The sequence below is a fragment of the Zea mays genome, chromosome 5, assembly GCF_902167145.1.
Source record: "Zea mays cultivar B73 chromosome 5, Zm-B73-REFERENCE-NAM-5.0, whole genome shotgun sequence".
In the NCBI taxonomy this organism is placed as follows: Eukaryota; Viridiplantae; Streptophyta; class Magnoliopsida; order Poales; family Poaceae; genus Zea; species Zea mays.
This window is the reverse complement of record NC_050100.1, coordinates 142,381,295-142,397,177: the sequence shown is the minus strand read 5'-3', so window position 1 is coordinate 142,397,177 and position 15,883 is coordinate 142,381,295. Positions and strand designations below refer to the sequence as shown.

The 15,883-nt window shown below is 41.0% G+C and overlaps 1 protein-coding gene across 1 annotated transcript; it reads right to left on the bottom strand.

Moving 5' to 3' along the window:
- Positions 1-11,347: 11,347 nt before the first annotated feature.
- Positions 11,348-15,409, bottom strand: LOC100285347 (50S ribosomal protein L21, chloroplastic-like). The gene is made up of 5 exons (NM_001158239.1): positions 15,050-15,409; positions 14,482-14,562; positions 11,881-11,982; positions 11,726-11,800; positions 11,348-11,589 (listed from the first exon to the last, which is right to left on the bottom strand). The coding sequence occupies exons 1-5, from the start codon at positions 15,395-15,397 to the stop codon at positions 11,500-11,502; spliced, it is 696 nt and encodes a 231-aa protein (NP_001151711.1). The 5' UTR covers positions 15,398-15,409; the 3' UTR covers positions 11,348-11,499.
- Positions 15,410-15,883: the final 474 nt, after the last annotated feature.

Here is a 15,883-nt window from a genome sequence, read left to right as displayed (position 1 = left end):
GGAACCACCGCCACTACTTCGGATCGAGGAACCACCGCCACCGCAGCCATCAGTCGGGGGTCCGCCGCCGTCACACGTGCCTGGGTGTGTCGTCGCTAATAAATCGAGATGGGGCATGAAAAACTAAACCCTAGCACCTCGGGTCTTTTTATAGACGACCGAACCTGGTCCGGCTCGACCGAATTGCAGCGTCTGACCTAGGCTTACTCTAGTTATTAAAAGACCCGAGCTCATAATATACAATATATATATATACATACGAGCTCATAATATACAATATATATATACTAGGTGAGTACCCGTGCGTTGCAACGGGAACATATAATAACATGATAACTTATATACAAAATGTATCTTATATTGTTATAAAAAATGTTTCATAATCCATTTGTAATCCTGGTCATACATAAATTTTGTTATTTTAATTTAGTTGTTTCACTACTATATTGCAACCATCAATATCATGTAGACTTTGATATATGCCACAATTTGCATGGTCTCATCATTAAAGAGCATGTGCCACACCTGCCAGTACAAGTTTCCTCATATATTGTCAGTCATCAGGTACGCACCACCATACACGCTTGCTTAAACAAAAAGGGCAAATGTATGTGTCTGCGAAGAGAATTAAAGGCAGGCCGGCACAAAAGCTACCCTGACGATGGCAAGTGGTCATTTTTGTCGGTCCTCCTCTGCGTCACCTCCGGCGCCAAGATGACGCCACATACCTTGATATAGTAGTCGTCGAACGCGCACGACATGGCGAGTACCGATGACTCTTGGCTGGGCTACCAAACGAAGTGCACCCCAGGCTCATCAGCGAGGTAGTACACCTAGTAATTGCACCATCAGATGTGCTACTCCTTTACATACATCTTGTTCGAGGACACTCACACAACGTCAGCAACGGCCGTCGTCCTAGCGCACAAGAATTAATGGCCGGCCAATAGCGACTTACGTGACAGGTTGAGCTTCAGATGGATGATGAGCTGGACAGCGTGACAGCGTCGTTGTCAGATGTGGTGCCTAGAACAACCCGAGAGTCACCATCGTTGGGGATGACCATGAGGTCCCCCTGTTTGAAGATGGATAGCGTGGTGCAGCCGCTCTAGACCACGTTCAAGCGGCGGCTACGCCGGAGCTTGCCGAACACAGCGGCGCATGCGGACACGTAGGACTGCTTCCAGAGGTCGAACTGGCAGTCACCAAGCTTCTTCTCATCATCGATGAGCAACGCTAACGCGAGTGCCTCCTGCCAGTAGTGTTTGTTCGGGTTTCCAAGTAAGAAACATGGATTCATCTTTGGCGTTGGTTTATGAAAATGACTTACAAGTCAGATCCATGAAAAAATATTACGGAGAATAAATGTCACACATATAAAAAAGGAATTTAAGTTGAAAATATTGTAAAAACAAAGAAATTGCATGCAAGGCTCTTCTTTAAATACTACTGCCTCCGTCCAAAAATATAATTCAGTAATCTCGTTGATAATTATCTACTACTACACATTGTGCAAGGGTAGCAGGTGGGATTTGGGAGAGATGTAGTAGATATTTTTACCGTAACAAATATTGACATAAACACACATGTGGTGTAGTGGTAGCTACGAGCACATTTGCTTGAGGGGTCGCAGGTTCGAATCCCATTGGGGTCACATTTGTGTTTTTTTAATTTAATTTTAGCTAGGGAATGAGCTTTGCGGGGAGGGCGGAATGAGAATGACAGAACACGGAATGGCAGCCTACCCCTTACCGCCTTAATAAGTAGTAGAGATAGAGATATATCTGTACTACATATTAAGAGAGCAAGAGTAGTCTGCCTCCCTCGTTCTGCCGTTCTGCCGTCCATGGATCTGGACCGTCCATATCACATCGTGTGTCTGCGTCTCCCACACTCCATCCTTCTCCACCGCACGACCACCCAATCCCTAACCTCCCCCTCACGTTCCTCTCTCTGCCGCGTTGCCCGCCCCCTGCCCCTGCCACGATAGATGCCTCGCGGCCTCCACCGCCGACGCGACCTCTCTCCGCCTCCCCTCCTCCCTTTGCCTCCACCGCCCCTCCCCCAACGTCATCGCCACCGCCGCGCCACTCGCTCCCGCAGGATCTAGATCCGGTGGACGTAGCTCTGGTGCCTCGACGCAGGCAGCCTGGGATCGAGATGCTCCACCAATGGGGGATCAAGAGGACGACCGCTCCCCACCGGCGCAGCCCAAGCCCAAGCACTGGAGATCCGTCTGCTCCTCTCCTGACCACGGGATGGGCTTTATGAGCTTCGTACCTGAGGAAGCAGGGCGGGCATTGAGGTCGGTGTCTTCCTAGGGTTTGCCCCCAAGCGTCGTGCCATGGTGAGTGTCTGTCTTCTCAACCCATGATGATTTTCTGCTAAAATGTAACTGGTGGTAGTGTATAGCTTAAACTAGTTTCCTTGTCCTTATGTCTCATCCCATTCGTGTTTGTGCTTGCGTGTAGTGAATTCATGCAGGGAGCAGGTCGGTGAATAGCAATTCCTTGGCTTTTCTTCTAACCGGTAATTTGTTCGCATATCTATTACCAATATTGTTAAGCTGGTAAAGATTATTCTTTGTGTTTCTTCTTGGGCAGTTCTTGTTTTGTTCAAGGTACTGAACTCACACCAGATGTCTCCCACTGCAAAGAATTGTTCAAAAAATTCGTACGATTATTTTTTGGTACACAAATTATCCGATACAATATTAGTGCACAACAATTACATGAAAACAAACAATATATCACAAATTCAAGTGGAGATATTCTAGGCCCATATGTCGCCATGCACGAGTATTGTATGAAAATTTCTAGGTTCGACCTATTTGGACAAGGCACACTGCCTATTTCAGACCTCAACTTTTCTTGTTGGGTTGGCTTATTTCCTTACACAGAATCTCCATGCTAAGGTTAAAGAACAAGAGTAGGACATTGGACAACTGAGAAGACTTCTTTCTGACTATTCTGTCAAGGTGATCGTGCACACCAAAAATCATTTTCCTATTGTTGTTTCTTCAATCTTTATTACTCCCTTCGTTCCTAAATCTCCATCGTATAAGCCATCGACACAGTGACCAAGGAGCAGTTAAACATCATCAATTTGCTTTCAATTACCTCAGTCTTCTTAATGTCCCGACATTCGTTCATTTGCCCCATTAACCACGCATTAATGCTACTAAAAACACTATTAACTGGTTACTGGCTCACAACCGTGCGCTCGCGTGAAGATGTGTGAAGAAGCAGCAGCACAAAGTTAGGGAGGAACTAACTTGGTTTTGTTTCTACATTGGTACCTGGACTTATGAATCCAGCAGAAGCAGTTGGAGAGTTTGGTAAATCTACTGGCAGAGACAAACAGGTAATGTTGCTATGCACCTTCCTCTCAGTCTAATAATAGTGAAATTCATGCTGATTAAGTTGCTGCTGCAGTGATATATAATGGTCACCTATTATGAAGAAATAGTGAATGGGAGAAGGGTTGAGTTTTGGAGCCGGTGCATGCAAATCATATCAGGTTTATACTATAATGTTTTCCTTATGAAGAATTAAATATTTGTGTGTTTTTATATTGTCTGGGTAGTTCTGCCAGTTCAATGTTAATGTTGTTTGAAATGTGCCACAACAACATTTGACGATTGGTCGCAGCATCATGTTTGATTAAATATCTGACTCCTGTCATGTGGCAACTATCCATTATGACCACCTGATGGATACAATGAGACGACTTGATAACATTTAAAATACTACTGATTGCCATGGCACCGATAAGCCTGACTATGAGACGACTTGATAACATTGCTTACAAAAGACTAAAGTTTAACACCATACTTTTACTCATATATTTTTTAACAATATGTTGTTTATCATTCTAAATTGTTTAGTTCTTACATCCTGTTCCTTTTATAATCTGCAAGCAAATGCAGTACAGTTGAGGAAAAAAGAAAAAAAATCCAAAAAGACGCATGTTGTAACACAATTAAATTAGAATGTTAGAAGAAGCACTGGACTGTAACATGGATCTGTTGTGAGATAGAACCATCATAATTGTGTCATCATCAGGCAATGGCAAATCCAGTACTGTACAAATTTAAAGGCAGCTACTCGCAAAAAAATCTAATTGTTCAAGAAAGCAAAACCAGCACAACAATTTAGAATTTTAGATAGACAATTTTTAGTGATCTGGTAGGCTGAGAGCAGAAATGGGTTTGCACCTCGCAAGTAATAATTAACCAATGAAAATTATCAGTCACACAACCATAAGTCTTCATTCCCCATGTCCACCAACAATATGCAAATTATCAGTCACACAACCATTGCCTGGTTTCAAATTCTCAGGCATAACTACTGCATTTTCATCATCTTTAGCCATACTTGGCTGTTCATTGGTTGGGTTTGTATCTGAGAAGTCTTCACTGGTTGTTATATGTTTATCTCTCTTTGATGATCATTCAATACTTGGACTATATTTTTTATTACATAACAAAATACCTGGTTAAGCATGATTAGTATTTTGATGCATCTTTATTTGTGTTACCATATGCCATCGTTTATTTGTGATACCATAATGGGCCGACCGAGTACACGATATGCTGGACACCCCGCCGGTTAGTGCCACCTCGGTTGCTCGATACAGTAGAAGTTAGCTTAAATATTCAACTATGATAAATGTGAACAAATTGATATTTTAGATGTAATATCTTAAGCATTTATTACCTTTGTGTGCACTTCTGCTTATGGCAAATGAATTTGGTAAGATTCGATGTGTCTATTAGTCTGTAGAGGTAAAAGGTGGTGTTTAGGGACCAATAGGTCACTACCCACCATGAATGGCCCTTGATGCTCCATTTACATAGAGTGATTTGATTGAAGTGGATACAATCAGATGTTTATAGTGTTCAGTGAAGATTAAGTGGCCACCGATAAAAGATATTTCTCTATAAAGAACAACTTTGAATTATGTGTTCATTATTATTTCAGAATTATGTGTGGTAAAAGGTATAGAGAAGACAATTACCCAGGTTTATCTGAAAATTTGCTTTTCTATCTCTTGGTGTAGGACACATCAAGCTGGCCTCTTACCTTAATGTCCTTGTTCGCTGATGCCGCCTCACCGCTACCCCATACATCTCACCTTGGAGTTGTAGATCCGTCTCCTCCACCCCTGCCGGAGTTGAATCCTAGCCGGACCAAGCCATGTTCGCCATGCACGCGGTAGGTTGGACCAGATCTGCGAGATCTGCACCGACACTGCTACGCCTATCACGAGGTATAGTCTCCTAGGTTTGGGGCGGCACCCTCTGCTCGTGCTCTTTTCTGTTGCTTTTTCATTCTATTTCCAATAGACTTCCTCTTCTCTTGTGTTGTGCGAGGCTTAACTGTTGGTTCTTTATCTGTGAAGAGAGTACAAGCAGATGGGCGATATAAATCTGATGTCGTGTCGATTCTTCTGCAGTTTACATGTCTTCCTTATAGGATGACATCCGAGAGAAAGCAGCAAAAATAGTTAGATCTGCCTGTTTTCGCTTTTAGTTTCTTTTCTTATTTGTCGTCATCTGAATTGACCATGATGGCCAAAGCTAATCGAGGAGGGGATCTTCGCAGGCGCACGACGATCGCGAGCGGTTCATGTCCTGATGCTCTTCACCGTTTTTTTATTTTCTCATCAATGATACCTATGATACTTTCATATAGTTCCATTCTTGTCAGTACTATATTCAGCCAAAAGAATAAAATAACTCAGCAGACATTTATATTAACTTCAGCTGAAAGAAACACAAATGTGTAGTTTTGCAACATTATCAATTGTGCTTGAGAATTTGAATCACTTATTGATGGGTGCATTGTTATTAGAGCCTGACTGCAAAAGGATATGAAGTCGTCTCCAATGGGATTGACAACCATTTAGTTTCAGTGAATCTCAAGAATAAGGTAAGATAAAGTGTGTTTCACATTCCTTGTTTTGTTATTTCTTTATACATATTCACAAATTGTGTGCTTGCTTTGGCTTGCATAGGAAGCGAAGGGTACTAGAGCTGGATTAATGGGAACAACCATTTTAGCAATGGTAAATTGCATTGACGATTCCCCTACTAATTTTGAACACAATTAAAGGAAAGCTATACAAAACTTGTTTCCTTGGTTTATAGATATTTAGCCATTTTCATGTCATGATGGAAATGGAAATAAAAATTCTCTTTAATTAAACCAAATATGATGTTAGTCCAGTTCAACTTTACACTGTCCATGTATGTTATAGCAAAGATAAGTCTTTACAATTTGTAATACTATTTACGATTGCTGATTTTTATATCTTAAACATATATTTCTAAAGTAAATGAGAAATATTATTGATTGACTGAAACTTATTAACAGAGACAACATTTGAAAATAGAGCTAGAGGGACAATAAAAATGAAACAGAAGAGAATGTGTTCTGATAGCTAAGCATTGGTTATTCGCTTAAACCTGACATTGGACCTATTTGAAAGTACCGATAAATATTTTTTATTCCATACGAATGGAATGTGTGAGAACAGAATTCTCTTTTGTGAAGCAAAGTCATTCTATGGACCATATAGTGACATGCTAGGGAACTCAAAAAATGCAGGCACTAGCTTCAGCAAGCCCCTACGAAACCAACAGGCTGCAAGCTTGAAACGAATTGTTGAAAATAATAATAAAATAAAGCAATACAGTAATGCACAACAACCTTATGTATTCCAATAACCATATCCGTGTTGTAGTACTCATAATAGATTTTTGAAAACGGAAGATAATTTTATTGCTCCCAGTTTTACTGCTAGCTCACCCAGGGTTATCAGAGATGAGAGATTTCTCCAAAGGCTCCGAGAGGTACCATACGCCCATCTCTTATTGCGGGTACCACACTAGCACTTTTCAAATTGTCGATGCACCTCTTACAGTTCTTTTAGGTTATGTGCCAATTTCTCGAGGCTTATAAGGACATTTCTACTCTATATCTAGAATCTACTCCTTCCATTTGTCTGAGGTACTGAATTTAGTGCTACCAATCCCGGCCAGTGGTAGGTTTAGTATACAAGGCTATCTCTGTTGTTGTTATAGTTATTACACTATAGATTTGATTGTGCCTATGGTTAACATCTCTCTGAGCATGGTTTCCAGTCTGATAATCAAGTGTGCGCTCTAATTTGTATTTTCTTAGCTTGTTTAGTTTGCATATTATATGCACTCAGATGGTGTATACTAATGTTTCTATGGAATTCATTGAAAATTCATCTACTTACCCTTTCCTACCCTCAAGTACATCAAGAGTGCAAAGCTACTATTAACCTTTTGTTTCTATGGAAAGGACTAACTTTCAACTGAGTACGCTAACTGGTTGCTCTGATCAAATCTGAAAGTCATGTTCCTTCATCTGTATCACTACAGTTTGTTGTTAATTGTTTCTGAACCTGTAGTGTGGCAACAGACATTTAGACTGTGCTAGAAGAAACCCAGCTGAAATTTGAGGAGGAAAGGTATTTGGTATTCGAACCACACTCAATTTTTCCGAATTAACATACTAAGAGGCTCAGAGCATCTGAAGCCAGTTATAGCTTATAGGGAGCTAAACAAAAGTATACATCTTCAATGAGCACACACTAATCCGTGTTCCTATCTGTGCATGCAGACAAAATTTGCTAAAAGTACTACCTAACAATTCCAAAGAGGTACTCATAAGAATTTGTACTCCAAGGTTTTGTTTTCTTCTAAAATGACATGGATTTGTACTTTAGCTGTGTGAGAATTTGTAATTCTGAAGTTGAGTGTTCGGAGAGTTTGTGAGGGCTGTGGAATGTCGAAGGTGAAGAACAATAATGGTTATCATGGAGTCACTGAGCCAATCTCGCTGAGTGGGCCGACTGAGAAGTACCTTATGCAGACAGATGAGGTTGAAAAGGTTGGGGATTTGTATATCTGATAAACCAAAAGCTCTTCCACATTTTTTTTTATTTTCCTCAAATTCATGCTATTTGTTTTAACATCGTGGTTCTATTTGTGTTGATCAGTACCTTTCAGATGCACGACTCTATGAGAGGCAAGATGAGGCTATCTTGCGAGAAGAGGTTTTAGGCAAGCTGGACCAGGTTGAACAATATCCATGGATGCCCCTCCATTTTGGGTTATCATTCACTTAGGCATATACTGATTTGAAGATGTTGGATGCTGTGGCAGACTGTGAAAGCTTGGATTAAGAAGGCTACTAGGATCAACGGGTATGGGGAGCAATTTGTGCATGAAGCAAATGCAAAGACCTTTACATTTGGTTCATACTGTCTTGGGGTAATCCACCTTACTGTTTATCAAATATCTTTATATATTTTTTATTAAAAAAATTATAAACTGTTATTGTACATTGTGGTCTCATTTGGTTGCTGCCTTTCCGTGCTCCGCCAAATAGTTGGCTGACCAAATTAAGGCGACCCAGGAATCGGCTGGGCATCAGCCTTACCATGGAATTACTCTACCACTGAGTTAAAATGGCTTTTTATTCAATATTTAGCCACTTTCATTTACCATTATGGGTCTACTGCATAATGTACATATTACATGTATATATTAAACATTGTGTGTATGGATTTTATGTTTCATTTTCCCCATGTACGATCTTAAAATTTCAATTAGGTACAGATCTTTGATTATTGCTTCTATCATGCTGTTTATCACAATGGCTTAAAGGAACTGCTCTGAATATGGTGTGTAATCTATTGTACAGGTACATGGCCCTGATGCCGACATTGACACCCTATGTGTTGGTCCAAGACATGCAACTCGAAACGTAAGAGGGGCTCCCTTTGAAATCCCAGAGTTATTGTATCACTATGATGCCAAATGAACCTTTTAATTTTTCCCTCCATAGGAGTACTTCTTCAGATGGCTTCATGACATCCTAGCTGAGATGCCAGAAGTTTCTGAGTTACATCCAGTACCAGATGCTCATGTGCCTGTTCTAGGATTCAAAATTAATGGGGTCTCAATTGACCTTTTGTATGCTAATCTTGCTCATGCAGTGATTCCTGAGGTAAGTTTGTCTTACTGCACTGCTGTTTGAACAATCTTTCTATATTGCATACCATACTACCCATTCTGAAAAACAAGTAAATAATTGCCCATTTTAAGTAATTAATTAAAGGGTTGCTTGAATGCAACTTAATATTTAACACATTAGGTCTGTTTTTTAGATAATCTATGGCCAAACTTTTTTTGAATCCTAGGCATGTTGCAGCGGTGAGAGTTATCTAGAAAGGCTTATCTTAGTTAATCCCTTACTTCGACCCTACTGAGGGGAGCCTCTGACGCCGTATGTGCACATAGGACTTCATTCTCTCTGGTTATGCAAAGAAAAACAATGTTAATACTTCTGCACTAACACAATCTGAAATGCGAGATGACATCCTTTGCGTTGAATTTCTCCACCATCACAGTAGAGGCAACAGATTGGTGAAATTGAGAAATAGGTAAAGCATAAAAATTTTCCTCTGTATTTTTGTTTTTGTTTTCAGAGATACTTTTGTCAATTTGCTCACTCTTGATTTTACCTTGTTTTGCAGTCAAGAGAGATTATGATCCATTACAAGCATAGAAAAGATGGAGATTATGATTCTAGGTTATTACCAGTTTCAACGATGAACTCAAACATATCATAGAAGTAGGTAAATTATTTTCGTTTAGCGTTATCTGTAATTATGCATACCAATAATACACAATTCCTAATAATTATAGGTCCTACATAGGACCTACTGTTAAGGTCAAAAGAGGGGAGAAGAGATTGTACAATTAAGAAAGCATCTTGCTAATTACTCTACGAAGGTAAAACAATTTTTATATGTAAAGGTCCCTTTACTGTATTTTCCTTCTTGAGCTTCTGTTGAACCTAAACAACTCTTGATAGGAATCACAAATACTCAAGGATAAATACAAGTTAAGGACTATTTTTGGGCTCCAAGCTACAACTACCCTCCCCAACCCTATTTTGAATCCAAGAACCGCACTGGTGGCCATGGGGAAGAAGGGCATTGCCAACCCACACGCTAAGAAGCTAGCTAAGTAGCACATGGTGGACCTTGCCAAGGTTACTGGCACCAGGACATATGATCGAATTACGCTGACAAGTATTGAGGCGGCTGCCGGAATCCAGCCAAAGTCTGAGCCCGCTCCTGGTGCTGTTCATGGGTATTACAATCTTGTAGAAGATAAGTATGATATACTATGTGGTTCAAGATTTTAGGTTTTAGAATTAGTTTTCGAGCTGTTCACACCACTATTTTGTTGGTAAAATGAAGCCTTCAATGAAATGGATGGTTGCTCACTTCTATTTTTACTGTTCTCGCAAATCCAATTTCCACTTGTATGAATGACCAAGCGATGATGCTATCGTAGCTGGTGTGGCATGAGCCTACAATTTCACTGTAGTTCTGAAAACTGATCAGTCAATGATGATGAATCATATGAGACTTTTTTTACTTCAGCACATTCTTTGGTAGGGGACGAATTTGCATGAGGTGTTATGAACCGCAGGCGGAGGTGACCAGTGGAAGCATTTGCGTATTAAAGTGCACTGCACTATAATACTTGTTTGTGGATGTTGAGCATTTACTTTAGCTTAATCAATCTTGTAGTTTTTTTAATGTTATCTTTGTCGTCCATGCAAGAGGATCTCCATCGTGTTTCGCAAGATGGGAGCCGCCAAGCACCTGTTCGGTTTTGTGTAGAACTTCCCGCTCCTTCCTATCCCAGATACTTCTATCCTTATCAGGACGATGGTGCCTAGCAACAACGATAGCATGTCATCAACCTAGACGAGTAGCCATAGATCTCCCTCAACAACTTATGTGCCGTCGCAACGCATGGGCACAATATATATATATATATATATATATATATATATATATATATATATATATATATATATATATATATATATATATATATATATATATATATATATATATATATATATATATATATATATATATATATTCAACATGGTGGATTGGTGCCGTCCAATCAATTGTCGACTCTTTAATAGAATTGCAATTTAGCGTTGTTAAATCCAAATAAAATCCAACACTACACTACGATGAGAGACTTTACGAATTATTCAAAAGTCAACTTGTAGAAAGATTCTTTTTTTTGAACGTAACTTGTAGAAAGATTCTAGTGTCGACTATAACTAAAGTGCCAGATACGCCTTTGTTAAGGTGTCCAACTTGTAGCAAAAAGAAAGAAACCTCTTCTTTAGGACCGGTCGTGCAATACAACTGGCTAGTAGCATACACGATGTGAAAAAAGAACAAGAACAAGATAGCTCATGGTACAGTTGGTTGACTGGCAGCATTTGGAACACACAAAAACAAGGAAAATTGTGATGAAAAGTGTTCCTTTTTCAAGACAGAGAAGTAAAAAAAGAAAGAAACAAGAAAACTAGCATGCTACTCTACTACCAGCCGTTTTGTAACTACATAACTTACAGTTTAATTTAAAGCTGCAGCAGGGTCAAGTATTGGGTCAGCAGGGTACTCTTCGTATCCACTTATGCCTGTGATTCTTAACCTTGTGTTTGGCTACAAAATAAAAGGAAATTGTAAGTGCACAATTATTCAGTCCATCTTGAAGTATATAACATGTAAATTCCAATTCAGCTGTTGTCATTATGCTTCCAACTTTCATTAGGAATTGATGTTGTTACTGGAAGCATACCTGTCTGTGACCAAGTTTCCTCTGGTACTTCTTCTTCTTCTTGTACTTGAACACTATAACTTTATCATCCCGTCCCTGTGAATCAAATGATGGGTTTAGAAATCAGTGAAAGTTCTGTATCCATCGTTTATCCAACAAACATGCATAAGACATGCCTGTTCTTCAACCACTGCGTGAACAGCAGCATTGGTCACCACTGGCATCCCAATGTAAGCTTTTTCTCTAGTTGACACCAGTAGCACCTTGTTTAATATGATCTGTAAATCAAGAACTATTAAGGAGCGAAAATTTCTACAAAATACAAATCAATGCTGAGGAGTGAAAAATTCTACAAAATACAAACTAATGGGCGACTAAATGACGCTAATACTTACAACAGAACAGAAGCACTGAATAGGCTCCCGAGGACATATTAACTAGTTTATATCAAAGATAGGTGATGTACTTGCTACAACAAACAAGTGCATCACAAAGAAATACAAAAAATTCAAAGAGCAAACTACAATTTTGCACAGCAGCTGAAATTTAAAACATTACTATAATTACAGATTAACGATCTTTTGCTTCTAGTTCTACATCAAAATCACACCAAATGATTACAAGATGTCCTATGACAATATGTATCACTGTTTTGGCATTACATAATTTGTTCTAGCACACCGAGTTAAAAGCAACACAGTTGTAGTAGATTACCATTAACTCCTTTTCTTCCCCAAAATATTTCATTACCCTTTCTGCTGATCTTCCTTAATATAACATGCATTCTTTGTGTATGGACTTGGTATCAAGTAAATAATGATACAAGAGTTGCTAGTGATCTTAGAACCCAATCCCGTTTCCTACATAACTACAAATGAAGAATACATACAATCCTCCTAAAATCTTATCACTCTTTATACTTTTTCCTTCTTGCCATCATATCAATGTTTGTAAATCACCTAGTCGACTCTAGCAGCCATGGCGCCGACTAGGTGATTAGTTGTGACAAGTTGTAGACTAGACTGATTAGTCGAGCCTAGACAGTCCATATAGTGTGTATATTCCAGGACCTATATACTATATGCTAGGCTATAAAAGCAAGCAACAAGAGAATAAAAGCACTACAGCAGCAGATACTAGTGAGTTTTGATGACATTAGAACAAAATCAAGAGTAGAGCATAGCAGCAACACAAGAATATACTAAGGGGGCATTTGGGAAAGGCAAGAAGCAGATGGAGAACGTGAGGGGCACACTCAATGTCAAAGCATGAGATCATCTTGGTGCTCCCCTGGAGCAGGACTGCTGGAGCTCAGCAGCTACACCATAACCAGCGGCAGCTTGGATCAGGGAGTCACCAAGCTGCAATGCTTGTAAAATGGCGTCAGCAGCGGAGGAAAGGGGACCAGCAGTGGCCTGAGAAAGGGATTGGGCGCTGGTGGAGGCAGGGAAGGCAGCACTGCTGGCTACTGCAGCTTGAAGCCTCAGAGTGGAGGGCGTGTGGCAGCTTGATTTCCTGTGGCTGCTCCTGTTTGTGCGTACTGGGCCAAATTCGCAGTCTACCTTGAAGCCCAATTGTTTAGGTCCACCCGATGACAGCAACCAGCCTGGTCATCCCTTATCTAATCGGACGACTAATCACTATTAGTCAGATGACTAACACTGCACCATTGTCTCAGGTAACAGGACCAGTAACAAACATAAAACCATAGCCACAAAGTCTGGGTTAACAAGGTCGCTGCATAGTAAGAAAAAAATGACCCTGCATACTTGGGCTGGGATCGACATTTCCAGGTCAAGTGTTGACACCTTCAACCCCATTTTTGTTGGGAATAGTCCCACATTGTCTGGTGAGAATGGAAAAGCATGGTTTATATGGTTGAGGGTGACAACCCCTATCAGGCTAGCTTTTTGGGGGGAGTGTTGGCCCAAGAGACTTAAAGCCCGCTGCTATACGTGCGGGCGCGTGTGTCGCGGCCCGACAACCTGGGTGGGCGCGCCGTGTGTGCGGGCGGCCCCGACGGACACGCCGTGTGTCGGCGGTCCGGTTCCAACAATTGGTATCAAAGCCAGGTTGGCCCAGTGCATTCTCAGACAAATCTCGGCTCACAATGTGTGAGGGGGAGATTGTTGGGAATAGTCCCACATTGTCTGGTGAGAATGGAAAAGCATGGTTTATATGGTTGAGGGTGGCAACCCCTATCAGGCTAGCTTTTTGGGGGGAGTGTTGGCCCAAGAGACTTAAAGCCCGCTGCTATACGTGCGGGCGCGTGTGTCGCGGCCCGACAACCTGGGTGGGCGCGCCGTGTGTGCGGGCGGCCCCGACGGACACGCCGTGTGTCGGCGGTCCGGTTCCAACAATTTTATGTGACTGCATAAAACCTGAGCTGATAGTACCATCATGGTGGAAATGTCTATGCATTTGCACCAGATGCATCATATCATTTGGATCTAGGATTGTGAGCAGACGAAGACTACAGACTAGAGGACAATGGTGGCTTTTCTCTGTGCTCACAACATATCAAAATCTGCAATGATAAATTACCCTATCCACCATAATAGCAGACATCTAGAAAGAAGGATGTATAGGTAATAGTTTTTGCAAGCTCTTAAGGAAATATTTAGTGAACAATTGCTGCTACAAGGACACAAATGCATCAAGATAAACAGAAGATTCTCCAAATGACTTTCATATCAAAAGAATTGCAGGAGGGAAACAATACAACATCTCAATCTACACTATCAGCTTGGAGTATGCAGACAGGTGAATCACCAAACCTGATCATTGACATTGGCACCTTTCAGTCTCTGTGTGTATATATACCTGCCCGGCATCACTATGTACTGTCTTGAACCAATCTGTAATAAAGGAAAGCTGTCAGAATATATAAGTCTTCAGTCATTTTTTTTCAAACTGCTCATTCGGACAACACACAAACAATTGCCTGCTAAGAGATACATTCTTACATATTTCAGCATTTTGAAAAAAGATAAAAACTGAGGCTATCTCCGGCACTTCCTATCTCACTTCTTATTTCAAACTTCACTCTATAAATATTGCAATCTACAGCATAAAACAGTGTTTTGTACGACCATATGCACACTCTCCTGAGCACGGCCTAAAAGGCTAGTAGTAAATAACCGGAAGCCGTGAAATTGCCAGCATCACTACGCAAGCACTGCGTGATCGTGGCATCGAGCATTGATGTTAGTACTGACACCACCATCCTAGCCATTTTCCACGCAATGTAAGACATACCTAACATTAATGGTAATGCAACATAAATGACGACGTGTCATTTTCAAGTAATTCAGTCCAAAGTTGCAAGCCAAGTAGCCAACCCACCATGACAACAGCGAAGATGTCCGCGTCCTTCCCGGCCCCCGCGGCGGCCAGCTGAGCCTCGATGGGCTCCGGTACCGCGGGTTTCTCCTCAGCCTCCGTCTCGGGCTCCACGAACTCAACCTCCACGGCCTCAGGCGCCTCCTCGGCGGCGGCTCGGAGGCGCCAGCGCCGGGGCTCCAAAGCGGCGACGGAGAGGGAGCGGCGCAGGGAGGGGAGAGTGGAGAGAGTCAGCGTTTTGGAGGGGAGGAGGCGGAGGGGCAGCGTCGCGGTGGCCATGGCCGCGGCGGGGAGGGGACGCATGGATGACGAAGGAGTGGAGTTTTCGGAGGATGAGAGGCCAGGGATCATATTGTGGATAGGAGGGGATAGCGGGCGATCCGATTGAAAGCCAACGGTTCAGATCAGTAAGGTATGGAGGAAAAAAAAACTAAAATAAAGTTCAAGTAAAACATAGTAGAACTTTAGAAACCACAGCGAGCCAACGTTTTGAAAAGGGACAATTGCATGGTTGGTTGTAGAACTTTACAAACCACAGCAAACCAACGTTTTAAAAAGGAACAACTGCATGGTTGCACCAACTCACGATTCTAACTTTATTTTTACCTCTGTTTTTTGAACTTTGCATCGTTATCCTATTTTTTTAAATGAAACCTCTGTTTGCTTTTATTTCATTATAAACACGTAGCAATGTTAACTCAATCTTTAAAAATATATTTATACACTTGCATCATTACCTCTCTTATTATTTGCTGTTTGCAAATTTACCTAACTATAACCTAAAAGTTTAAAGTATAAGTATCACATGACTATAATCTGAAAAATCAATTATTTAAA